Source organism: Acomys minous (genome assembly GCF_964271855.1).
Source record: "Acomys minous genome assembly, chromosome: 10".
Lineage (NCBI taxonomy): Eukaryota > Metazoa > Chordata > Mammalia > Rodentia > Muridae > Acomys > Acomys minous.
Window position 1 is genome coordinate 31,651,037 of NC_140491.1, and position 25,257 is coordinate 31,676,293.

Consider the following 25,257-nt stretch of genomic DNA (forward strand, 5'->3'; position numbering starts at 1 on the left):
TGGTTGAGGGGATTGGAGGGGACTCAGGACAAGACCACAGTTGGCTTTCTCAGACCTCAGAGCAGTTTTGCTACATTTTAGTTCCCGGTGCCTATGTTAACTTTTGTGTTCTTGATGTTTGTAAGTAATTTGACCACTAGAGAAGGTCTCTTGAGAGCTGCCGGTCCAGGTGCCGGCATTCCTGGGAACTTAAGAGAATGCTCTTCTGGGAGGATACTGTGCTGGGCTTGAGAACAGAGCCCAGGGAGGAAGGAGCCTTCCTGGATGTTCAGGGTCTTTGCTTACCTACTCTGTGGCCAAGGCACTGTCACCTGTAAAACCTGAGTGGGTCACACTCCCTCTTCAGATGGCAAAACAGCTCCATGTCCTAGATAGAAGTCTTTTCCCAACTCTTGCTGTTGCAAACATGGAGGAGTGCAGCCAGCCTGCCATGCCACACTTGAGCCTCCTTTGTCTTTTCACAACCACATCACGTATGCTTTGTAGAGAACTGTTGCAGGAAATTATCTTCTGGTAATACAGTGACAACCATGTACCTGACATTGCTGGCATCTCCTTTAGGTACATGTGTCATGCCTACTTGTTCTCAGATAGTCTTCATCCTTAACAGACAGACAGACAGACAGACAGACATGGAAGGGAAGACCGTGCTAGGGAGGCAGTGCTGGTACGGATGGCCCATCCTGCAGCGCCTCCCTGCACACTGCCTTGTTAGCAGACCCACTCCATGCTGCCTCTTAGGTTAGTTTATGCTAGCCCGAGTCCCCCTGGGATAGCCTATTCCTGACATAGGTTCTGAACCCTGCACTTAAATTAGCAGACAGATCCTGCTGCTGTAGATGGCTGAGTCAGGTGCGGGCACAGGCCTGACCGATGGCCCTTTCTTCTTGGTGGACTAATCCAGGAAGCTAGTGGGGATCTGATCAGGTCATGGCAGGCGTCCTTGGCTGTCTTTTTTGTTGATTTTAGCATGACTCCTGTTCTAGGGTGTTCTTGATGGGCCATCTCTCTTGTCTTCCTCCAGGGAGACATTCTTCCATTGCTTCAGACCTGACCTCCTTCTCTCCACTTTAATACAGACTTATCTGTTGCCGGATGTGTGTGTGTGTGTGTGTGTGTGTGTGTGTGTGTGTGTGTGTGCGCACACGCGCGCGTGTGTGTGCGCGCACAAGTGCATGCGTGCATGCACATAGGTGTGTTCTCTCTTTTAAAAACAAATTTTGTTGTCTGCTGATTTTCTTCTGGTTCTAGCCCTAAGTAGTCTGCAGATGAGGTCTAACCCACATTCACACTCCACTCTTCTCCTCCTTGGAATTGTTCCACCAGCTGTGGGTAGCTGTGTGTTGAGACCATTGTGGCTAAGCAGAACAATTTTGACTCCGTATCAACCCTGTGTAAAATGCTCTTGCTAACCCACTGACCCGGATCTATGTCTGAAATAGACCATCACATGAAGCAGAGGCTTGGGCTAGCATGATCTAAGTGATAATATGAGGTGGGTTTGCCAAGAACACTGGTAGTGTCCAGGAAGGGCCATCATCAACAGCAGAGGGGGTCCCGTTGGCGACTGCTTGTCTTGTCAGAAGGTCTCTCTCACTTATGGGCTCTGGCTTAGACTTTATCGATCTTTGTTTAAATGGTACAAGTAGTGAGATTTTGTGTCTTGTTCCTTCTGGCCTTTTACTTGTTGTTGAGTACCCCTACGCGTTTCTCATGGACTGCTCTGTGCGACAGCTTTTGTCTGTACCTACTTTCCCTGCAGAGTGCTCCCTGCAAGTCTGGAGGTGAGGGTCTCTTTACTAAAGAGTAGATCCTCGAGATCTCTCCACAAGTCACCTTCTTCTTTCTTGGTGTGCTCATCTTCCTTCTTTCCTTGCTAAATTTGCTTTGCTCATGGTCCTTGTCTGGAGCTAAGCCCTTGCTTAGGCTTCTTGATACTTTTTCTCTGAATTTACTCATTTATTAGACCACACCCTACAGCTTCTGCCATGGTTAGCAGCTGCATTGGCCCCGCCTCATCCTCCTCAGTGAGATTTAATACCAACTGCTCACTCAGGTCAGGGATTTCATCCAGGTACTTCTAAGTCAGTGGCTTGCAAAAGTTTTTAGTCTTTCTTAACCAGTTAAGCTGAGTTGAAGCAGAACTTTGAAGACTACTGTTCTAAATTCCTCTCTGCTGTGATGATCAGGGTAGGTGAGGCCACAGTTGATTGTATGGGCAATTTGTTTTCCTCATTGGTCTGCAAGACTTTTGATAAGCACAGTGGTACAGAGAAGTGTCACTTGACTTAAGGCAAAAGGACTCCCTAGATTGGTCCCATGTGGATGCCAAGTTAGGTAGATAGAGACGTCTCAGATTTGCTGGCATACAGAAAGTGCATCAAGAGAGCAGGCAGCCATCGCAGTATAGTACCCTGTTTAATGCTCACAGTGGCCATAGCAGTTGGTTCTGTTTATAATGAGGGAGTAGAGGCGTGAGACAGTCCAGACTTGCCTAAGGTGAAAGACAGGACAGAGATCCTGGTCTTTTGAGGCTTTGCTCCTGCTGCATTGTGCATTGGCCCTTGTGCTGATGAGTCAGTAACAAGTGCTCTTCTCAGGCCTCAGAGTGAGTATTGTCCTCTTGTATCTGCAGCTGGTTTGTCTGGTCGCAAACAGAGCCTACTGTGGATTATCTCTAGGCAGCTGGAGAAGAACTAGGTTTGGGCCAGGACTTGTGACCATTCCAGTGCCGTTTCATTTGTATTTACAAGTATCATTTGGGTTTTGAAAAGGATTTACCTGAGATTTCAGGTTTGGGCAGGCCAGGCTCTCTCATTTTAATCATGCATCACTGTGCGATGAACCATGCTATTTGACCCCGTTTGGCACTAACTGACTCAGGATTATAGGTTTCTGTCAGGGTTGAAAGCTTTGTTGAGGCTGAACACAATGAGATTGCTTCCTCTGAGTCCTGCTTGTGAGCAGCTCACGTGAGTTGTTGAGAAATGTCCCTAAAGAACCCAGTGTTCAGAGTCTGATCAGCTTCCCCATTCTCTGCAGAACAAATCTGTGATATCAGTGGGCCCCCAGTATTCATTAGGATTGGGGTGGTGGTGGTGGCATCTTTTACCTCCAAGGATTGGTATGCAGGTTAAATCAGCTCTGGTTGGGAGGCCCCTGGAAAGCCCTTGGTACAGTAGCCTGATCAGCTGTCACTGCCCGCCATTGTTACTGGAGTTAGTAAGAAGTGCTTGTTGACAAGATCTGATGTTTTGGCCTTGAATCAAGGCATTCCCTTCCTTTTGCTTCTGTGTCCCATATCTTTGGCTTGGAAACTTTGCTGGACTCTTGATTGGTGATCTTCCCCTGCATTTCAGGTCTAAGGGGGAAATGTAATAGTGCACGCAACCCTATCCCTGTGCTGCCTGTCTCCCTAATGCTGGCAGCAGCCTGCCCCGATGGTGTTCATGTCCACCTGGTACTGTGGGAACCAGGCTTGAGAATTCTAAGTACGTACTTTGCCTGAATCCAAACTGCTGGGTAGTGGATCTGTGTTTTGTTCAAGTTCCACCTGGTTTCAGAAGCCTCCCTAACCGATGGAGGACCTCCTTAGGGTGGCAGTGCAGAGGGAACTGCAGCCCCAGCCTTGCACCTTGAACTTCCATCCTCCTGTCTGTAAGGTGGGGTGACACTTGCCATACTGATTGATAGAGAAGTCCAGTCAGACAGTGTCTCAAGCCACAGCAAATGGAGAGAAGCATACAGACTCTGGGGCCTCTGACTTGTTCTCTGAGATTGCTAACCTTAGCATAAATTGCACTAGACCATGCTCAGCAGACAGGCAGTACCCAGTAGTGTGGGTGTTACTCATTCTTGCCGGAATGCCACATGCATTAGAATCACTGTCAGCACAAAACTCTGGGTGGATTTCCTAGAGCTGAAGATGTTGACACTTACTTACCCACTTGGAGCATCCTGCTGCTACGCTAGCACTGGATTGTCACCACTAACCCTCGATAGGGTCCGTGAGCCAGCGTATGTCCTCAGCTCTATATAGCGGGGTAACTGGAAGGGATTTCTCTCTTCAGTGGGACTAGTTCAGGGTAGGCAGGGTAGAATCCTAACCCTGCACACCCAGTGTATAGGAGCTGTTGCACTTTTTTAGAATGCTAGCAGGTTTTTCTGGGTGAGAGAATAATTGCTTGTGAAATAATTTTCCAAGCTAGTTTCAATAAATCTTCACAGGATAGTGTACTCTTGTCATCCAGCATAGCGTGAATCTCTGGAAGCTCCACATTTTCTTCCTAACCGGATCATCTCCCTTAGGGAAGGGAATCAGAAAATAACATGTTTTGATTTTGTAGTGAGCCCAAATCATACATTATTTCAGAAACCAACTCTCTTAAACCCTTTTACTGGGTGTTTAGAATGTGGGTCACCAGGTGTGACTAAGCCTTTGTGGCTGTAGTCTGTAGATCAAATTAGTGACTCAGTGTATATGGAGGTCACCTTTAGATTTCCAGGGCTCAGTAGAATTATTGACAGGACAATGTGCACTGATGCCGTAGCAATGGCCACTACAACATCCATTCATCCCTTACCCAGAAGTACAGAAGACCTGTCACTATGTGGGAATCCTGGTTAAGGTGCTGCAGGCCCTTGTAACTCTGTAACCACCTGCAGGGGAAGTGTGCAGCCTCGTCCTAGGGCATCACCACAGCAGAGGCTCTTGGACCCCTTCAGCCCGAGGCTTTCCTTCTGAACAACAGGGAAGACTTGAGTGCACTCACCCTTACAGTGAACTCAGCTATAAGCAGCTCCTTTTTGATGATAAGAAACTAGCCGGGCCCAGGGTCACCTTGATGTCTTTCTCCTAGGAATATGAAGACAAGGCTGGAAGACCTAGCAGACCGCCCTCTCCAAAGCAGAATGTGAGAAAGAACCTGGATTTTGAGCCACTGTCCACCACCGCACTCATCCTCGAGGACAGACCCGCGTGAGTCTGAGGAATAGCTTCTGTGCTTTTTTTGTGCTATCTGCTGTCGGGGTGAGGGTACCTTGGCCACTCATTGTCCAGAGGCAGGAAACGGGAGAAGAGCAGCTGGGGCTGTGTCAGCCTTCACTTAATGTGGCATCACATGGGGATTTGGGAAACTGTCCTGTGTCATGGAAATTTAACAAGGCTTTTCCTTTTAGGCAGTATTGCTTATAGTTTATTATGCCAGTTTATGTTGTGTGGCTGCTGTAAATGCAAGACTAGTTTGGGAGTGCAAGGAACCCCACAAGCATGCTTCAGAGTGCTGCTTTGGGGTACCTTTTTTTTTTTTTTTAAATCAGGATACCTCCTAGAGTGGCCTGTGGAGTTTCTTGGGTGCTTTGAGTCAGGATTCCTCTCTTTCTGGGACTTGGTATCCCCATAGTGTGATGAGGAGATCATGCTTGGGGATCTTCCTGGAGGAGGAAGTTATACCTACTCTAATTACTGAATTTACATAGAGCACAGTATGGGGAGAAGGTTTGCTGCTTGAGGAAGAACAAGAACAGCTATAGGTTGTCTGGCCCTGGGCTAGTCAATCCCAGGCTCCTGCCAGCCCTGATATTTATAACTGTGAAGTCAGTAGGTAAAGAAAGACACTTGCTGCCCAACCTCATTCCTAGCACCTGAATGGTAGAAAGAGACAACTGACTTCTGTAAGTTATTCTCTGACACACGCACACGCACATACATACACAGGTACACACAGAAGAGAAGAAAGGTGGGGAGAAGGAGAGAAGAAAGAGAAAATGTAATTAAAAAACAATTAAGTCTAATTGAACTCTAATGAGGAGTGTTATCCTGCAGGGAAATCCTGAAGAGGAGGCTGGAACTTTGGGGTGAGGAGACCAGCTCTTTTAGTGTGCTGAGAGGTAGACTGGCTTGCCACCTCTGGCCAGCGGCAGTGGTTGTGATCGCCCAGGGAATGTAGGTGGTCATAGTACAGGCCAGGTACCACCACATCTCATTAAGTCAGCTGCCAGAGTCCACTGGTATTTCTTATTAGATGCATATAGCTTCCGTGTGAATTTGTATAAAACACAGCAAAGGAACTACATACAGAACCATGAAAGTTATTGCTGTCGTTGCTGTGGCAAATACCCGGGGGGGGGGGGGTTGGGGGGGAAGCTCAAGGAAGCAAAGGCCCATCTTGGCTCAACAGTTTGAGGGTGTAGTCCATCATAGTGGTGAAGGCATGGTAGCAGGTCTGTGGGGTGCTGCTCACATTGCATTATCAGGCAGGAAGAAGCAGAGCTCCCAGCCTTTGGAATGGTGTCACCCACATTCCTTCTTTAAACCATCTGGAAGTGCCCTCACAGACATACCCAGAGGAACGTTTCTCAAGGGGCTGTAGCAGACACTGTGATTAACCATCCCTGGAGCTGACCTGACTAAGCACTTAAACCACCATGGAATATATACTGTCACCCTGATGCAGGGATCAGCTGCTGACACTACTGCTTTGCGGTCAAATCAGTGTCTTTGGAGAATAGGGCGAGTTCTTTTTCTGTGTCTTTATAACCCAGTGTTTCACAGTGAGTATGTTGCTTTGCAAAAAATGTCTTTATGGAGAGATAGCTCAGTGGTGGAGCCCTTTACTAATGTGTGTAAGGCTCCAAGCCCAGTCCCCACCTGGGCACAGTAGCACATGTCTGTAGTCCCTACCTGGGCACAGTAGCACATGTCTATAGTCCCCACCTGGGCACAGTAGCACATGTCTGTAGTCCCCACCTGGGCACAGTAGCACATGTCTGTAGTCCCCACCTGGGCACAGTAGCACATGGCTGTAGTCCCCACCTGGGCACAGTAGCACATGGCTGTAGTCCCCACCTGGGCACAGTAGCACATGGCTGTAGTCCCAGCCCTTGGGAGGCTAAAATGATAGAATCTCCTGGGCTATGTAAGCCTCAACAAAACAAATATAGTTTTAGTTTATGAAAGAACTGTAATTTTTTTTGTTTTTTGTTTTCGAGACAGCGTTTCTCTGTGTTAGCCTTGGCTGTCCTGGACTCTGCTTTGTAGACCAGGCTGGCCTCGAACTCAGAGATACACCTTCTTCTGCCTCCAGAGTGCTGGGATTAAAGGCGTGTGCCACCGTGCCCAGCCTAAGAACTGTAGTTTTAAAAAATGGATTTTTTGAACTTCGGGTTTTACAACTTTTATGCAATAATGCTTCAGGTGATTTTTTCCCCTCAGACTTTTATCTAGTTGTAACAGTGCAAACTGTTTATTTTCTATCAAGAAATCTCCCAGCAAAACCAGCTGAAGAAGCCCAAAAGCACAGGCAGCAATATGAAGAGATGGTGGTGCAGGCCAAGAAACGAGGTACTGTGAAACCGAGTGAAGCTCTGTTTTCTTTATATCTTTCGAAATTCTTTAACTTTAGCCTTGATGAAGACTTTCTTACCTGGAAATGTATGATTTTTCCATTAAGCAGACACAAAAGGCTGCTTCTCACCATTCCTGGAAGCATAATAATTATACATGAGAGTGAGGTGTTAACATACCTGTTAATCCAGCACTGGGGAAGCTGAGGCAGGAGACTTCAAAGTCAATCTTTACTATCTAACAAGACCCTGTCACAAAGAACACATAGACTTGCATGAGAAAAGAGACTGTAGGATAAGAAGTGTGTGCTAAGCTGGGCGTGGTGGCGCACACCTGTAATCCCAACACTCAGGAGGCAGAGGCAGGTGGATCTCCGTGAGTTCTAGGCCAGCCTGGTCTACAAAGTAAGTCCAGGACAGCCAGGGCTACACAAAGAAACCCTGTCTTCAAAAACCAAATAAAGAAAGAAAGAAAGAAAGAAAGAAAAAGAAAAAGAAAAAGAAAAAAGGAAAAAAAAAGTATGTGCAGCTTTTTCCCCTCCTTGGGCTCTTCGCTTTACAAGAGTTGAGTGGATTGATAAGTTCTTTACAACACCGAAAAAGCTAGAGAGTGCTGTGACTCTAGAGTGCTTTAAAATACATACAATAAGTAATGGAATATCATTCACCCTTTAAGAAGGAAATTCTGATACATTACAAAATGATTGAACCTGATTGGTCCAAAGTGAAACAAGCCAAGAAACAAATGATAAATACCATGATTCCATTTCTCTGGGGTGCCAAGAGGTAGTGTACTGAGATTGTTTTCAGCAGAAGGGTGTCTACCTGGGAGTTAGTTAGTGGTTAATGAAGACAAGTTCAGTCAAGGATAAGATGAGAAGTGATGGGGGTGCATCGCAGTCTGAATAAATGCTACAAAGTTATAGTGATTAAAATAGTAAATTCTGTGTTATGTATCTTCATAATTAAAAACTATTACTGTCCCCAAGTATCCATGAGTGAGCCTCTTGCTACTCCAGAATGTAAAGACGCTCAAGGCTTGTTTGTAAAATGGCAGTATACTATGTGCATATAAACTGTGTATATGTCATCTGTAGATTACCCACAATAGTTTTACACTATGTAGATATATATCCCACGATTGTTCCAGAAATAATGACAAGAAAACAGTCTGTACATGTTTGGTACAGGTATGGTTTGGTTGGCTGAGTCTAAGGCTGGAGAACCCATGGGTGTAGAAGTTACCGTGGAGTAAACTAAGGAAATTGTGTGCTTGGTCTTCCTCAGAACTGGTGTCATAAATCAGGAGTAAAGCAAACATAAAGCCATGGGCTGGAGCCATGGCTCAGTGGTTGAGGCTACTTGTTGCTCTTGCAGAGGACCCAAGCTTGGCTCCCAGCTCACACCTGGTAATTCATAACCATCTGTAATTCCAGTTTCAGGGCTATGATACCTTCTTTACACCTCTGAGGGTATCAGGCATGTACATGGTATATATGCATGCAGGCAAAACACCCATACACATAAAATGTAAAAAATTAAAAAAAAAAAAAAGGAAAGAAAGAAAGATTAAAAAGCACTGCACAAGCTGTTAGGAGTGACTTTAGGGTTCACATTAGAAAAGAATGGCTGGGGAATGGAATGGGCTTTTAGCGTAATGTGATACATTCTGTCGATTTGATTGCATGGTTTCATAGGCTTGTGTGTTTTGTATTCATTGAATTATATTTGTGACTGTGTACGTTTCTAAAATAGCAAGTTATACTTAAAGTATTTACTGAAGGATGGATAGTGTTAATGGATGCTGAAGAATGGACAGAAGGTTCTATAGTCCAAGAGAAGTAGGGTATTGTAGCATATGCCTGTAATCACAGTCCCCTGGAGTAAGAGGAAAATACTGAGTTTGAGGCCAACCTGGGCTATACAGCAAGACCCTGAGTTCACAAAATCAACCCATGGGCTATAATGTGAGTTTCAAGAGCAGACATTTGCTGTTTGTCGTCTCCTTTCTTTCACTTTTGTGTGCGCAGACATGACCGCCCTCTCTGTGTGTATATCACAAGCATGCACACAGGCTGGAGGAGGGCATCGGCTGTCCAATCACTGTCTCTTAGTCTTTGAAGCAAGATCTCTTGCTGAACTTGAAGCTCATGCTTTTTGCTAGACTGGCAGCCAGCAAGCCCTAGCAGTTCTCCCGTCTCTACTCTCCTCAGTGCTGGGGTTGCAGGCATGCACTTATATTCAGCTGTTAGTGGGTCCTGAGATCTGAACCACGGGCCATGCTTTTGCAGTAGTTAGCTACTAAGGCACATCTCCAACTCCTACTTCACTCTTGTTTTTCTGGTATTTTTGCAACATGATTCTCTGAGAAGACTCGTGAGTACTGGCTGTTCAGTGTTGTCTTCTTTATTTTAATTATGGTTTATAGAGCTTAAAGAAGCCCAGCGGCGGAAGAAGCAGCTGGAGGAAAGGTGCAAGGTTGAAGAAAGCATTGGAAACGCCGTCCTCACCTGGAACAATGAGATCTTGCCTAACTGGGAAACCATGTAAGCATTGCCTTGCTGGTGCTGCTGAGTGTAACCACTCCTTTCTTGGGTCTGTGGGCAGCAGCTGTCATTATAAAGCCTCTGATAAAGTTATTTTTTTGCCTTGGTCTAGCCCTGTTGTTCCTTGCTGGACATGGTGACAGCTTCTTCTAGCTTATCTTTTGAGAACCTGAGACATATTTGTAAATCTTATGCCTGTGTCACTCCATACTTAAAATGTTGGTAACTTCTTGTGGGTCTCTATATGAAATTTGAACTGTGTACCTCAATGGATAGACATCTGTGTGAGATGGGTGCCCTGTCTCTATAGACTGTTTTAGGACTACACCAGTAGGAACCGCTAATCTATAACCTCTGGACCTTTGCCTGCCCTTTTTCTGTCTACAGTGTCCTGAACCTCTTCTTCCTTCTAAATCCTGTTTTTCTCTGGCTCAGTATTAAAAGGGAAGCCTTTCCTGGCTCCACCTTGTAGAAGACTCCCTTGATCCTGGCACTGTCTGCTTGAGAGCATCTGTCTCTCTCTGAGGGTGGAAACCATAGTCTTTGATGTCAACCTGTAGTGTCAGTACAGAACGGCACCCCACAGTGCCTGGCAGCTGTGGCATCCTCACTTCTGAGGATCTGCTGTACCTACTGTTTTTTTGTTTGTTTGGTTTTTTCTTTGTGGCCAGTATGGGCGGGGTCATTGTGACCAACAGTCTTGAATGACTGTGTTGTTCAGATGTTCCCAAACAGCATCCTGTCTAGCGTGTGGCTACCCTGTGGAGCCCCTTCCCACTGTACTCCTGTAGAGGAGAGCTGCCTGCGTGTCTCCCCAGTGCCCAGCATGCCTCCTCTATTCCCTGCGCCCCTTACCTCTGCACAGCTCTATGCAGTCCTGTAGGAGGCCACTCTATTTCCCCTGTCCGTGTTTTCTCAGAAAGTCCTTTCAATCCTTCATGTGTATAAACTTCTACTGATGACTCAGAACCTGGTTCTGGAGGTTTCTTGGTTTCTTTTATCTGTGGTGTTCCCCGCTGTGCCTTCAGTACCACTCACAGCAGTGGAAGTGTTGTCTGGACTTCAGCAGAGCCCGGAGGGTGAGCTACATGAGGGACAGGGTAGGTGGGTGAGGCTTACATGCAGATGAGCCTTTTTCCATTGAGAGCAAACTCAGAAACTAATGCTTCCATTCTGTTCAGGTGGTGCTCTAAGAAGGTTCGAGACTTGTGGTGGCAGGGAATCCCTCCGAGTGTGAGAGGCAAAGTTTGGAGCTTGGCCATTGGCAACGAGTTGAACATCACCCACGGTGAGTGGCTTGGGTGCTCCTAGGCATTAAGGTTCACAATGGGGTTCTGGGATTTCCTTCGGTCCCTTTTGACACATTAGGGAGTATGGTAACCACTGCCATGAAGCTGTGGTGGAAAGGCCAGGTAAATCTGTCTTCTCTGAGAGGGTGTCTGGATAGTGGGTCCCCTGCTGGCTGCTCCAGTTTCCTGGAGGTCAGAGCGGGTTTCCTAAAAGGATAGCAGACACATAGGGGTTGCTCTCAAGTCTCAGAGTCAGACAGGAGAGTAAAGGTGGTTGGGTACTTAGGGTACCCTTCAGGGGTTCTCTTTTATTATTGTTGTTTTCAGCTCTAGAGAGGCTGGGGCTACTATCCGTGGATAGCTGGCATGTGGAGCTGGCATGTGAGGGAAGAAGTGAGAGCCCTCCTCACAGTTTTTAAGCAGTGTGTCATGCTTCTCAAGTACCTGGCTCCATGGGAGAGTGCTTGACTAGCATGTGTGAAGCTCTGGGGTCAATCTCCAGTATTAGAACTTTAAGGGAAAAATAAGTGGGCATGGGGATGCACACCTGTTATCACAGCTCTTGAGACGCTGAAGCAAAGGGTGTTGAGAGATCAAGGACAGCCTGGGCTACTGTCTCAAAAACAAAACAAATCTCCAAATCTCTCAAGTGCTCAGCTTTTGTGTACTCTGCTACTCTAGCCTGGATTTACTCATGTATCTCCAGTGCCCAGCGGGGCTCTGGGTGTTAGAGTTCTGGGAGCCCCGTTTCCTTCTATTGAAAGTAAGCTGCTCTGGCAGGCAGGCCTTCCTCCTTCCTCTTACGGTCCCATGCCTGCCTGTGGGTTACGGTCAGGCTTCTTTTACTCTGGTAGGGACTCTGAGGTTTAAGGCAGATTGTTGTGCCTGGCTCCTTTATTTAGATTGCTGTGCTCATCTTGACAGTGTAGTTTCTCCTATGGTGGTAGCTTTGTTCCAAGCAGTGTCACCACCTTGAATTGCAGAACTGTCAGGTGGTGACTGGCTTCAAGGAGAATGGCAGGGCAAGGAACCTTCTCCAAATTCTTTTTCTGACTAAACTGTTCCTGCCAGAATTTCACTGTAAGGTCTTTATGTGAGAAGATGTGTAATGTGTGACCGGAAGTAGATGTTAGCCTCTCAGAAGAAGAGGTGAGAAGTTGCTAAGCATGCAAAGCTCTGTGTGCTTCAGAGTCTTCTAATGTCTACCAACAGTCCTGTGGCTAATTGGATACAACATGTAGTGCTTGTGTATTTAATTTTTGGCTCTCACGGATGCCTGTGTTTAATTTACTTAAATTAAAACCCATGATGGACTAGATGATGACAGATGGGGCTAAGCAACTACACATCTTGCCCATCTACCTGTACCTCAGTCCTGGCTCACTCTGTATAGCTTATGTCTGTGAATGCTGCATCCCATCAGCTGGCCTCACTGCACTGCTGTCTGCTCTGTCATTTGTGCCCATTCTAAACTTCTGCATGTGGCAGGCATCCAGGAAGTGAATGAGTGCACCTTTCTGACACCACCTTACTGTTTCTCCCAGCCTGTCTGAGACAGTGATCTTGGTCTGTTCGGTGCCAAGCACCAGCTGTTGTTCGCTACCTCATGGCTTACTTAATGTGAGCTGTGATGGTCTCAGGCAGGACTTGGGGGCCTCTTTTTTTTTTCCCCTTTGAAAAAGGTTAGGCTCTGTGGCCCTTCTCTGTGGCCAGTGTGTGGGGGAGGGATCAAGGTTCTCAGTCCACTTCTGGCTGGTTCTTACTTGGGAAGACCCAGTGTCCAATAGCACTGCCAAACTTCATCCTTGAGCGTTCTTGGTGCTCGTATCTGTAAGTCAGCACTGGGGGTGCTGGGTGGGCCTTGACAACAACAAAATCCAGAGGAATGGGAGAGGGAAAAGGGAGAAAAAGGTGGGAGGGCAGGACAGGGAGGAGAGAAGGGAGGTGCCTATTATAGGGATGTAAAGTGAATAAATTAAAATTAAAGAAGAACAAAGCTGGGGCTTCCCAAATCAGAACACATGCTTCCAAATCGGCCAGTCTACCTGGAAGCTGGGTGGGTAGAGGTCCCAAAGCATGCTCTAGATCCCAGACCTGGACACGTCTGTGTTTCTCCTTTGGATTACAACAGTATAAGGTTGTGTGGCATAACTGGTCCCTTTTGCCATAGCACACCAGCATAGGTTGGTGTTAGAGCTGTCACAAGGCCAGAATGGGGATCATTAGTCAAGACTTAACTTGTTGGATTATAACAATGTCACTAGGATGACATTTAGTAAAACATATGAAGACAGCTATATTTGGCTCTGCCTTGCAGAATAAATGATGAGAAATGTAAAGTAGCAAACACTCATAGTGATTGGTCAGAAGTCCTCAGAGATAAGAGCTGGGAATCATGCAAGCCAGAAGTACAGGGAGTGGGGGTGACGGAAGAGCTGGGGTGCTGAGAGTCAAACCTAGTGCACAGGACATGGGTGGGTGTACCTGGGAGGTCTGTGTGTGGTGTTGAGTCTGAGCATGGCTTGTTGTCTGTCAGCCTGCAGTAGTTATTGGATGCTGAAGTTATCTCACTATTAGCAAGCTGCCTGAGGAGCAGGGCTTCTGAAAGCACAGGTTCTGAATATGGAAGAGATTCAGAGACTATTGCAACAGTTCTCTGACAGCAAGAACCCTTGTTCTTTGAGAGCTCTGCCTGTTCAGAGCACCAATTTCTACCCTGCCCCCACCTCCTGCTGCGCCCCAAGAACAAGATGAGGAATCCTGTGCCATATGGGTAGCAAGGTCTGCATCTTAACTCCAGAAATCTTAGTTCTGAACATTTTTAATTCTGAATATTGAAATCCTGGAAGCAGTTGAAAAGGCTACATGAGAAGGGTAGAAACCCAAATTCTCTGGAAGGATTGGTCATGCGAAGCAGCAGGGTCTAAAATGCCTGTTTTGGTTTTTTAAAGCATTTGTCAGCAGTGGTGTTTCTCCAAGCTAATGGCATTCAGTAGCTTTAAAGGAAGTCAGCGGCATTTGCCTGAAGAGGTCAGCAGTTACTGGTTGCTTGCGTGCTTCTAGAAGCTGGCAGCAGTGTTATTGGCCGATCACTGGCACTGCTTCTGCTTCTGTGGTCTGCTGAGTGCAGGTGGGATAGGTGCAGGAAGTACATACAGGAGGCCCGGCAGCGCGTGCCACAAGGAACAGTCACGACTGCGTATGGCGAATCCTAGAAGAGTTTGAGAAGGAGCATGGGCGTGTCTCCAAGGAGAGCCACAGCCTAAAGGAGAGAGCAGCTTCTGTGGGATACTTCCAGCCCTGTAAAATGCTTTCCTGTATAAAATGTCCTTTACTCTGTTTGTTCTTAAGTACCCCCAAATTGTCACTATATTTTGCAGTTTGTTGTGCTGTGCTATGTGCATGTTAAAATTTTATTATTTTTTGTTTTATGGGTATGAGTGTTTTGCTTGCATATATATCTTTGCACCACATGTATGCAGTGCCTGCAAAGGCCAGAAGAGGATGTTAGATCTGCTAGAACTGGAGTTACAGGTGATTGTGAGCCACAGTGTGGGTGCTGAGAATTGAACCCAGGTCCTCTAGGAGGTCAGTCAGTGCTCTTATCTGCTTAGCCATCTCTCTAGCCCCTGTGGTCTATGCATTATCTTAATGCCATTTTCAGTATTCAAAGTAGAAATTGTATATAAGCTTGAGATTGCTATAATTCATTTTACATATTTCTTGCAGATTTAACTGTGTGAAAGTGTATTACTACAGTGTTGATTGTGTATGAGATTGTGTGTGCATTAAGATAGGAATCTCCTCCGTCCAGGAGATATCCTTTTGGACATCTGCATTTGTGAACATTCTTTGGAAGTCTGGGCTCTTTGGGTGACTGTGTATTCAATGGTAACCTGTCTCAGTTTTGATCAAAGATTTAGGTCTCCTGGACCATTGTGTTACATGGCCACAGTTAGGAAGCCTGATGCATGATTATGGACCATAATGATAGCTATTCATATGTCTTGCTTTTCAGCATATTTCTGTGTATTTAGGCCATCTTTTTGTGACTTAAGCATATAATGTCCTTCATCCACTATGATGCTACAGTAGCATTGATGCCTTTTTTTTTCTTCACAAAACAGCACAGATGGTATTCTGTTGTTTTTATATTTCTCAAATCTCCCTCTTAAGATGTAAGTAAATGTCTTTTTTTTTTTTTTTTTTTTTAAGGATTGTGTTTTCAGGATTTTAGACATTAAGGATTTCAACAATTAGGATTAAAGCTTTTTTTTTTTTCTTTTTTGAGATTATGATTCAAACTTGTTAGAAACCAGATGGACTCTGTCTACCCATCCCTTAGTCCATAGATGAGCCACTGACCTTTTCCATCCCAGGCCATTTAGTCTGGATAACAGAGGTAAACAAGAGACTGTGACCATCCAACCCATTTGTGGGTCAGTTACAAAAACTCAGAGCCAGATACGAATAGGTAGCTGTGTAGCAGAGGAGGAAGGCACGAAGCCGCGTGACTGTGTGTGGGCTTCCTTTGTAAGTGGTTGTCTCTAGGCGGGTGCTTTTAGGTTAAGCTGGGGCAATTATTGGAAGAGTGCCTTCCTCTCTTTGGGGAAGGATATGGCTGTGTGTTCTCTGGTGTTGTGAGGGAACATGTAAGACTTACCAGAGGCTTTTCTTTCAGAGCTCTTTGACATCTGTCTTGCTCGGGCCAAGGAGCGGTGGCGGTCCCTCAGCACTGGAGGCTCAGAAGTGGAGAACGAAGGTACAGCTCTTCCCTCACTAAGTGGTCACTACGTAGTACTCCTCACCAGAGAGTACTCACTCCAGTGTGCCTTTACGGCAAAGGGACTGCTTAAAAAAAAAAAAAGGAAAGGAAATAACTTAGAAGAAATAGAAACCCACACTTCTTAAAAGGGTTTGTTTCCCACTCCCAACCAGTTGCTTCTAATGTAAGTTGGCTGGTGGCCTGTTTCATCGAGTATTGTTGGCTTCTACAGGCACCAGCAGTGTGCATCTTTGAGATTGGAAGAATGATCCACTTTTTCACCCAAGAACAATGCCTCTGGTGGCTAGGCGGTGTGACTTTTCATGCTATTGTATATGGTATTGGAATTTAAAAACACATAAAAATTATTTCTGAGTATTTGAACATAAGCTTTTCCTACTTTTATTTTTTAAATTGATGAAATTTTATGTGCCTATCATGTATAGTATGTTTTGAAGCAGTTATAACATTATGATAGAAATGTAAGTAAATGCCTTCAAATATGTTTTTAAAAATTCAGAATTATATTTCCAGGATTTTACACTTTAGAGATTTCAACATTTAGGATTTAAAGTATAAATCTAGGTTTATATTAGGTAATACACTTTACCTCACACAGATTGGGCTCTCTCTATCTTAGCACTGGGATGGGACTCAGCATTTACACATGCTAGGCCATCTTTCTGTTACTGGTCTTTGTTCCTAGTCTTTTTTTGGTTTTTAGAGACAAGGTTTCTCTGTGTAGCCTTGGCTGTCCTGGACTCACTTTGTAGACCAAGCTGGCCTCGAACTCACAGCGATCCGCCTGCCTCTGCCTCCCAAGTGCTGGGATTAAAGACATGCGCCACCACCGCCCGGCTTTATGTCCCTAGTCTTTAGGGTTTTCTTTTTTCTTTCCTTTTCTTTTAATGGGGAAAATGCTTTACCTCTGTTCTCTTGGCCTATTTCAAGGCTACAATGTATAATTAGCTGTAGTCAGTCATCTTGTGGTGGGATCATCTTATCTGAAATGTTGTATCTTTTGATTAGTATCACCCTGTTCTTTCCTGCCTCATCCTCCCTTGCCTCTGGTAAACCCATTCTGATTTTTGCTACTCTGAGTTCAACACTTTTAGATTGAGTGCACAAATGATATGGCACAGTCCTTGTCTTTCTGTGGCTGATTTATTCGTTTGGCACAATGTGCCTCAGCACATCTGTTGTCCATGTCTGCTACGTTCTCGTCATCTGTTTACCTGCAGACAGCCAAGCAGGTTGGTGAGCTTCTTGACCGCCATGTGTAGTGCTGTAGTGAATTGGACATCCAGTGATCTCTTCAGATATCACTCTCATTTCCTTTAGCTGCACACCCAGAGGTGGGATTGCTGGGTCATAAGTAGTTTTACTTTCAAGTTTTTGAGGTAACACATAACAACTTCTTCAACAGAGATTCTTTAGGTGGAACGATCCATCATGATTTCACATGCCTGGGCTCATTGTATGTATTTCTCAACTTGTGCTTTTAGACTCTAGAAAGTAATCTGATGATGTTCTGGCTTGTGCTGTGAGGCATTTTGTTGCCTGGAGTGAGAGATTATGCACTTGCCGTGCTATCTTCATGAAGGTGGACGATGTGTAGGCAAGGTGCAATTGATCTGTACTTAAGAAAAGCTTCTCTCTGCCTCACATTATACAGCGTCAGATCCTCGTAATGACCCATGTCTGTGCTGAAGAGTGCAATGACTTTTGCTTTTTTAACAGATGCTGGGTTTTCAGCAGCAGACAGAGAGGCCAGTCTGGAGCTTATTAAACTGGACATTTCTAGAACATTTCCTAATCTCTGCATTTTCCAGCAAGTAAGTGATGGGGGTTTGTCATTAGTGTGCACTGTTTAAGTTTTGTGAATGCTGAGCTGCATGCTTCTCAGTCGTATTTAAAAGGTTAGTTAGAGTTTTGGGGGGAATAAGTTGGGTGTCACTAGCAGTGCATTTAGATGCTTAAAATGTGTGTAACTGATTTTTACTGATCATACTTCTGCCTTAAAGGTGATTTCTTTCTGTAAAGTGTGCATGCCAGAGCCTTGGTAGGCAGTACAGAAGAGCTCATGGATTGTTGTGTTGCCAGAGTGTGTCTCGGTGCTCTTCTGTTTTTAGGACTATAGGTAGCTGTGCCCCCTTGATAGGAGCCTCCATGTGATTTCAGGGACCTGCTGAAAGGACTGTAGCCTTGGTGTAGCCAGGATGAATGGCAGAGCAGAGGTGGTAGGATTTCTGAGACGATGAGCCAGGAAGTATGGGGATGGACTCTTGTCTTTGGATGTTAGAGGAGCAAGAAAGCCCTCCCCTCAGTCACATGGGCACTGTGGAGTTTGGGTGTCAGTAGATCTTAGAGGCCGGAAGCTTAGAGTCCTCTCTCAAGGCCTTATGTTCTTTGAGCCAGGAGACGTACACCCAGAGGTCTCCTTTGAGTCCTCTCTCCTATAAACTAGCAGTATCAGCAGCTCTCCTTCAAAATATGTCTACATCTTTGCCTTCTCTGTGCTCACTGCTTTATTTGAGAGCCTAGGCATTGTAGGTCACCACAGCAGCCTCCCTCACCTCTCCTGGATGCCTTGCCTCCTTCCACTCATCTTGCCTGCTGATCATATTGGAATCTCCAGTTGTTGATCATGGTTCCCAGTTTGTTATCATACCTTATACGCAATGGCTTACTGGGAAAGGGTGGTGTAACAGATTGGAAGGAGTTGGCTAAGTGGCTGCAGAATGAACAGATCCAGAGCGTTGCGTTTGGGTGGCCTCGGGAGGAATGTGGTTGGGCCGGACAGTCTGACAGCACAGGAGAGGCACTGTCTTCTTCTGGAGGGTGGAGAATCAGAGGTTACCTCTAGGGGGAGGGGGCCAGTCTTGTCTGTGCATGCACTAGGTTTAATTAATGTAGTCGGGCAGAGAGCGCGTGCCAGCTGGAAGCACAGCTGGGGCAGAAGTGTTCCTGTGCAAGAATGAATGTGGATGGCACAGTGGTCCCTTTAGCCTCTCTAGAGCAGTTCTCTGGTCTGGTGTGTGCAGAACTGGCAAGGAGTGCTCCTCAGCTAGAGCAGAGTATGTTGAGGGTAGAGTTCTAAGACTCTGGTTTGTGGCTGAGAATCAGGCAGAGAGCATGACTGGCCTCGGCATCAAGGACTAGCCAGCTTCAAGGGCAGCGTAGTCTGAGTAGTGTGGGTACTTGGGTAGGGGATGGCCAAGAGCAGTGTTTGCTTTCCAGTGACAGGGTTATTGCTGTCTCACTGATTCCACAAAGCAGGGGCCCAATGTCTAGTTGTGAGGGAGCTGAAGACATTGGGTACTTTGACCTGTCAGTGAGCATAGCCTTCCATGTCTGCCTTGCTCTCCCCCTTCTCTCACTGTTTCTTCTGGCCTCTGTGCCTCTGGATTGGGGCAGTGGTGTTGCTGAGGTATCCTGGATAGACTAGGGGTAAGATGAGGACCCTGGTGGGCCTTTATTCTCTCTTGGTTTCCTGAATTAATTCAGCTGCATTGAGTCTTCAGGACTCTTGTAGTCAAGGCAAGGGAAACAGTCTCTATATAGCTATCCAGAAGTTTGGTCTGGTGTCTTGCCCACAACTCCTGGAAGTACTGCCCCAGCATGGTGGCAGGTGTGGGCTCAGCTGGGCAGCCATCTTTAGAATATTCCTTTCTCTTTCTGAAGGATTGCATTTCACCTCCCTGCTTACTTCTAGAGGCTTCAGTCCATACCATACCTTGTAGCCCACTTCCTGGTCATCTCCTTGGAGGCCTTCTTGAACATTTGGGCAGTCCCAGCTCAGTGGGGACTTCTGTGACTCCAGCTCTGAAATGGGCCTAGGCAGTGCTGCTCTATGAAGGGGATTGACCAAATCTCTCAGAGTCGGGTTTGACTCCAGTTAGTTGCCTTCTTGGTAGTTTGGCCTCAAGTAAAACATCTGTTACCCCTTAGTCTGTTCCATCTGTGACTAGAGATGATCTCTGCAGCCTTACAGGGTTGTTCACAGTACTTGACTCACAGAGGGAAGCCATCAGTGCTCTGCTATTATCTTTGAGTATATTTGAACCCAAGTGACAGTGAGATCCACCAGAGGCAGCCCAGAAGTGGGACATGGCGTCTTTACGGGGAGCTTGTGGTTCCTGGTCTCTCGCCTGCCAGAGAGAAGCTTTGTATCCTTTCTTATTAACAGAAGTAAAAGCAGAGATTTGAGACAAGGAAGCAAGTAGGACTCAAAGCAGGGCAGGGCAGGCTCCTCAGCATGTTCCTGAAGGCCCTGCTGTGCTGTGGGCCACACCTCAGTGTCAGGGAGCCCTAAGAGCCTGGGAAGGCTCTGCAGAGGCAGATGCCCAGCTTTGCATTACTGGGTCTGAGGGGATTTCTCCTGAAACATGGCCCCTGAATTCTGCTTCAGAAATGTTGAAATGGGCAGTCTCTTGGTGTTTACCTAGGAGCAGAGATTGAGCTCAAAAGAGGGGAGCTCTGCGGTACTTCTAGGTGGGTTGTTCTCTCAGGCTTCCTTTAAGTGAGACTTTCTTAGTCAGTGGGCCCCAAGGTTTTTAGTCTTAGGAATAGATAACAGTAAATGCAAAGGCTGGGGAGGGAACCTGAGAGTCTAGCACAAGCGAAGGGCACTCAGGAAAAGGAGTTGGCACCAACAATAGGGATGGAATGACAGGGTGGAAAATCCTTTAAGGAAAGATCAGTATTGCTTTTCTCAGTCTCAGATCGAATAGAACCTCTTTGTAGTCATTGTACTTCTCAGGTCAGCTTGCGGATCTTCCACCATTGTCCCCAGCTCTGTATGTTGCATCTCCCCCCAACCCCCACTGTATTTTCTTTCTTTCTTTCTTTCTTTTTTTCTGATACAGTTTTTGTTTTTGTTTTAAACTAGGGGAGATTGTAATGCTCCATGCTGGGAATTGTAATTCCTGCACTAGAGAGGCTGAGGCAGGGCTTTGGCTATGTGAGCATTTGGTTCTTGTCATTCCTTTGTAAGCCACCCAGAAAGAATATGCCATATTTATTCCTGTGTTAACTGAGGGTATGTGGCAGATGTAGGTAGTAGGAACTCCATAGAGGTCCAGCTAGTCCCTTTAGAGTGTCTCTGGCACTAACAATAGAGTGCAGCAGCTCTAGACTTATCTCCTTGGTCAATTAAGGGGGAAAGCTAATATTTTTGGAAACAATTACAAAAGCAAATGGAAATCTTAACAAGTGGGAGGGTTGGGAGAGTGCTTGAAATGAAATGTAGTTTATTAGGAGCTAAGACTTAGAGCATGTTTTCCAAACCTGCTCTGCTGTTCAGAAAGAAGCAGAGGAAACAGAGTGACAGGCAAGAGGGAGGCAGGAAAGGCCAAACTTGTTGTGGGCACAAGGCTGAGTCTTAATAGCCTTGTCACTTGTTCCAAGGAGTCCTGGCCACCTGGCTTACCTACCGAGCTTGGACTGGAACATGACTATAACAGGAGCCAAAGGAAGGCCATTTCACGAAGGTCCTGCTCATGGCTGACCCTTCAGCCTTTCCAGGGCAGCTTCATAGACAGAATTGCAGACTTCCTCATTAAGAGCAAGTTATTAGCTCATTCATTAATTCCATAAAACATCTAGAGCTGCCAGCATAGTGCTGGGCGACGTCCCTCCTGTGTGACCAGCAAAGTAACTGTAGCAAAAGTAGCAGCAATGGTATTAGACGCTTTTGTAAGACTAACAGTACTTATTATGCATGTGTTGATTTTGGTATGTCAATCCTTTCAGGGTGGTCCATATCATGACATGTTGCACAGTATTTTGGGCGCTTATACTTGTTACCGGCCAGATGTGGGTTATGTAAGTGATGCTTTCCAGCTTTTTATATGTTATTGTCTATAAAGAAAGTCTTTTATTTTTTAAAAGCCATTGTAGCTTTTTGAGAAATGTGAAAAATCTTGAGATAAATAAGTTGATTTAGTTTCCTTGGACAAATTGGGCTAACATGGCTGCTTTGTAGCACTCATCACATTTTAATTAGATGTGATGTTGACTTTTTGCATGTGATTTACTGCTGAAATTAAATAGAAAAGGCCTTACCATTAACCATTTTTAAAAATGTACTGCCACTGTTGCTGTGGCTTAACAGGTATATGTATGTGTGTGCATGGTCTTATTTAATCCTGCTAAGTTCATATGTGTGACCACAGCACCACATGACAGCATGGCACATACCGGAGGCTGATATTTCAGTGCCAAAGGCCTAAGGTGGGGTTGACTTAGGTTCTCCACTAGAAAAGGGTAGGGGATGGAGGGGAGAGCAGGTGGCTGATGGGCAGAGCTGTGGCTCTGAGGGGCAGGGGTCTGGTCTGACAGGGTTTATTTAGGTGGTGAATGGGTGGCTGTGTGGGCCTCTTTAGTGGGAAGGTGTTTTGGTTTCTCTTAATAAATAAGGCTACTCTGACCTTTGTGGCCACGTTAGTTAACATAACCTTTCTCTCCCTCCTTAGGTTCAGGGCATGTCCTTTATAGCTGCAGTGTTGATCTTGAACCTAGATACTGCAGATGCCTTTATTGCTTTTTCTAATCTTTTGAATAAACCCTGTCAAATGGCGTTTTTCCGCGTGGACCATGGCCTTGTGAGTATGCTCTGTATATTTCCCAGTACCATGTCTTTATGCAGCAAGAACCTTTCAAAGCAGGAAATGCATATTCCCTTTATAGTGGGCTGTTTATAATGAGGAACACTTGAACTTAAGTGTGGAAGCATATGAGCCATCATCCCTTGTGTGAACGATTAATGCATTCTCCTAGAGGGACAGTCCATCTGAAACAGTGTACTTTTAAAGTAAGGGTAGAAGGTGATTTCTGTGCAAGCATATGCTCTTTGGGTGAGGGAGATGTAACAGCAGTGTCTGCAACTCTGTTGAGTAGAGTACCTGGGGCTGATGTATGCTGCTGCTCACCGTCACAGCAGGCCTCTGCTCTGTGCACCATGTACACAGGAGAAAGGAGTTGTGCTCCAGGCCGTGCTCCCTTGCTTCAGCAGGACAGTGGTTTAGTGTGCTGTGTAGATGGCCTTTAAGAGATCCCCACACACTTCACAGCTGAGTACCCTGCATAGTCCAGATGTGGGAACAGACTAAGGAGGGAAATGGCTTGTTCAAGACATATCTGGTACGTGGGAGAGCTGAGGTTTGAATCTCTTCTGGGTCCTAAACCTTGTTCTTACTGGACGAAAACTTACTAACCCATCAGCTTTTGAGTTGTCATTGCTTTGATTTCCTGGTTATTACCACTCATCTGTCAAGACCTCAAATATCTGATGACATATGTCAGCTGGGCACTTCTTCCTTAAATGTCTTCAGGGTCCCAAAGGTCTTTGTTCTGAAGCTGCTGCTCACTGTTAGGAGAGTGTCAGCTATGGTCTTGCAGGAAGATTATTTGGTATCCCATTTCTGTAGCAAAGAGTGACTCTCATACAAAGTTTTTGTAAGAATTGGTTCTGAGAAAGTCATAATTGTGAATAAAGCATTGTACATAGATTGTTATTAAATAATTATTTATAATTGTAAATATTAGAAGGGTTTAAAAAGGGGAAATGGGATGGTAAATGAGATCTTCCAAGACCCCCCAGTGCAACAGTGTTATACTGTTGTGTAAGGAATATGAAGTAGATCTAGTACAGCAGTCATTCCCTGTATAGTAGGGAATTTACCTCAAAATGAGGCACTTCATAAATTAGTATTTTGTTATTGTTTTGCTAAGTATTTTGAGGCCAGATCTTACTCCTCAAACTCCTGATCCCCTGCCATAGTCTCCCAGCTGCTGGGATACAGAGTGCATCACAGGCCTGGCGTGTTAGTGCTTCTGTGCTGCCTACGTTCTCTTTATGGAGCAGTTATGGGGATTTCTTTCTAATGCAGATAAGAACGTTCCTCGCCAAGAAAGAGAGTGAAATCTTTAGGAGAGACTCTCACCCTCGAACAGCTTATTGCTGCTAACATGCTGACTTTATGTTGCCTATGCATTTAATCCTAGAAAGTAGTCCTGCATATCAGTTTAATTCTTTTGTTTGTTTTGGAGCAAGGCCCTAATAACCGAGGTAGCCTTGAAAGCATAAGCTTATTGTCTCAGTCTCCTGACTGCTAGGGTTTTCGGTGTGTGCCACCATGCCAAGCTTTAACTTTCCCATTTTATATATAGTAAGATGGTACCCATTTCTGCTAATTTTGAAGGCCCCAGCTTTGTCCCCTGAATATGGAATTGAGGAACGGTAGAAGCAGCATTATAGTGTCGAGTGGGACCTTTGCTTTGGGCAGCACTGGTGACATTTAGGCCAGATGACTGTTGTGTGGGTTCCTGTTCATTGGTGGTCTCTACACACTAATGTCACCCCTTCATACAAGTGTCTTTATACGTTGCCTCCTGTCCCCGTGGTCTACAATGTAGTCCCTTCATGAAAATGAGTAAAAGACATCAGGGTGTGTTCTGCTTCTGTAACTGATCAACAGTCAGTAGAGCAGACTCACCCCCCCCCCAGGCATGGTGGCTTCCGTCCAGCAGGAGCTCTTCTTCCTTAGTAGTGCTTGCTTCATGCTGTCTCTCCCCGACACTGCTTTCTTTCTTTTCTTACAAAGCTTGTAAGAACTTGGCCTGTTACTGCTTCCTTCTTGTGATGTCTTCATCCGTTGTGGTCAAGGCCTACATGTTTAAGCTGGAGCTGTGTTGACCTTTCCTCAGAGCCTGGACAGCAGGCAGCCTTGCTTTCCCAGGCATCTCACACAATGCACCTACAACCTTCATAGCATTACAGGCCATGGTTCAAGTCCCAGCTCTGCCATGTACCGGCACTTTGCCCCTGGGTGGCAAGTTAAACACATCCTCTGGTTTCAGTGTCTTCCCCTGTAAGTTGAAGAAATGATAGGCTATGAACAGAGTTGCCATGGGAAGCTTAGAGACAGTCTTATACTTATATGCATGTTACCTGGATAATAATTATTATATTCTAAGTGTGCAAAGCTCTTGACTCTCGTGGATTGGAAAGTCATGCTGACGCCTAGTTTACTAGTGTATTTAACATTGTCTCCTAGATGTTGACTTACTTTGCTGCATTTGAGGTATTCTTTGAAGAAAACTTGCCGAAATTGTTTGCGCATTTCAAGAAAAACAACTTAACTGCAGACATCTACCTAATCGATTGGTAAGACTCAGTTTTCCTGGTTTTCAGAGTGCTTCTCATCCTTTGACCATTTTCCTGTTGTCACTGTTAACTTCTTGGGGGACTCAGCTGAGTTCCCTTGTCCTGCTTCTCAGTTCCCCTCTGGTATGAAGGCCTGTTGTTTAT

At 45.6% G+C, this 25,257-nt stretch overlaps 1 protein-coding gene across 6 annotated transcripts in view; it reads left to right on the top strand.

Moving 5' to 3' along the window:
* TBC1D14 (TBC1 domain family member 14) overlaps window positions 1-25,257 on the top strand; it is a 100,786-nt gene that overhangs the window by 62,627 nt on the left and 12,902 nt on the right. For all 6 annotated transcript variants that reach the window (XM_084797471.1, XM_084797473.1, XM_084797472.1 and 3 more), the window contains 9 exons: window positions 4,860-4,978; window positions 7,260-7,342; window positions 9,773-9,890; window positions 11,072-11,178; window positions 15,861-15,941; window positions 17,685-17,779; window positions 21,699-21,770; window positions 22,421-22,549; window positions 25,004-25,113. In XM_084797471.1, the coding sequence (XP_084653597.1) occupies window positions 4,860-4,978; window positions 7,260-7,342; window positions 9,773-9,890; window positions 11,072-11,178; window positions 15,861-15,941; window positions 17,685-17,779; window positions 21,699-21,770; window positions 22,421-22,549; window positions 25,004-25,113 (914 nt within the window). The remainder of the gene's footprint in view (window positions 1-4,859; window positions 4,979-7,259; window positions 7,343-9,772; window positions 9,891-11,071; window positions 11,179-15,860; window positions 15,942-17,684; window positions 17,780-21,698; window positions 21,771-22,420; window positions 22,550-25,003; window positions 25,114-25,257) is intronic.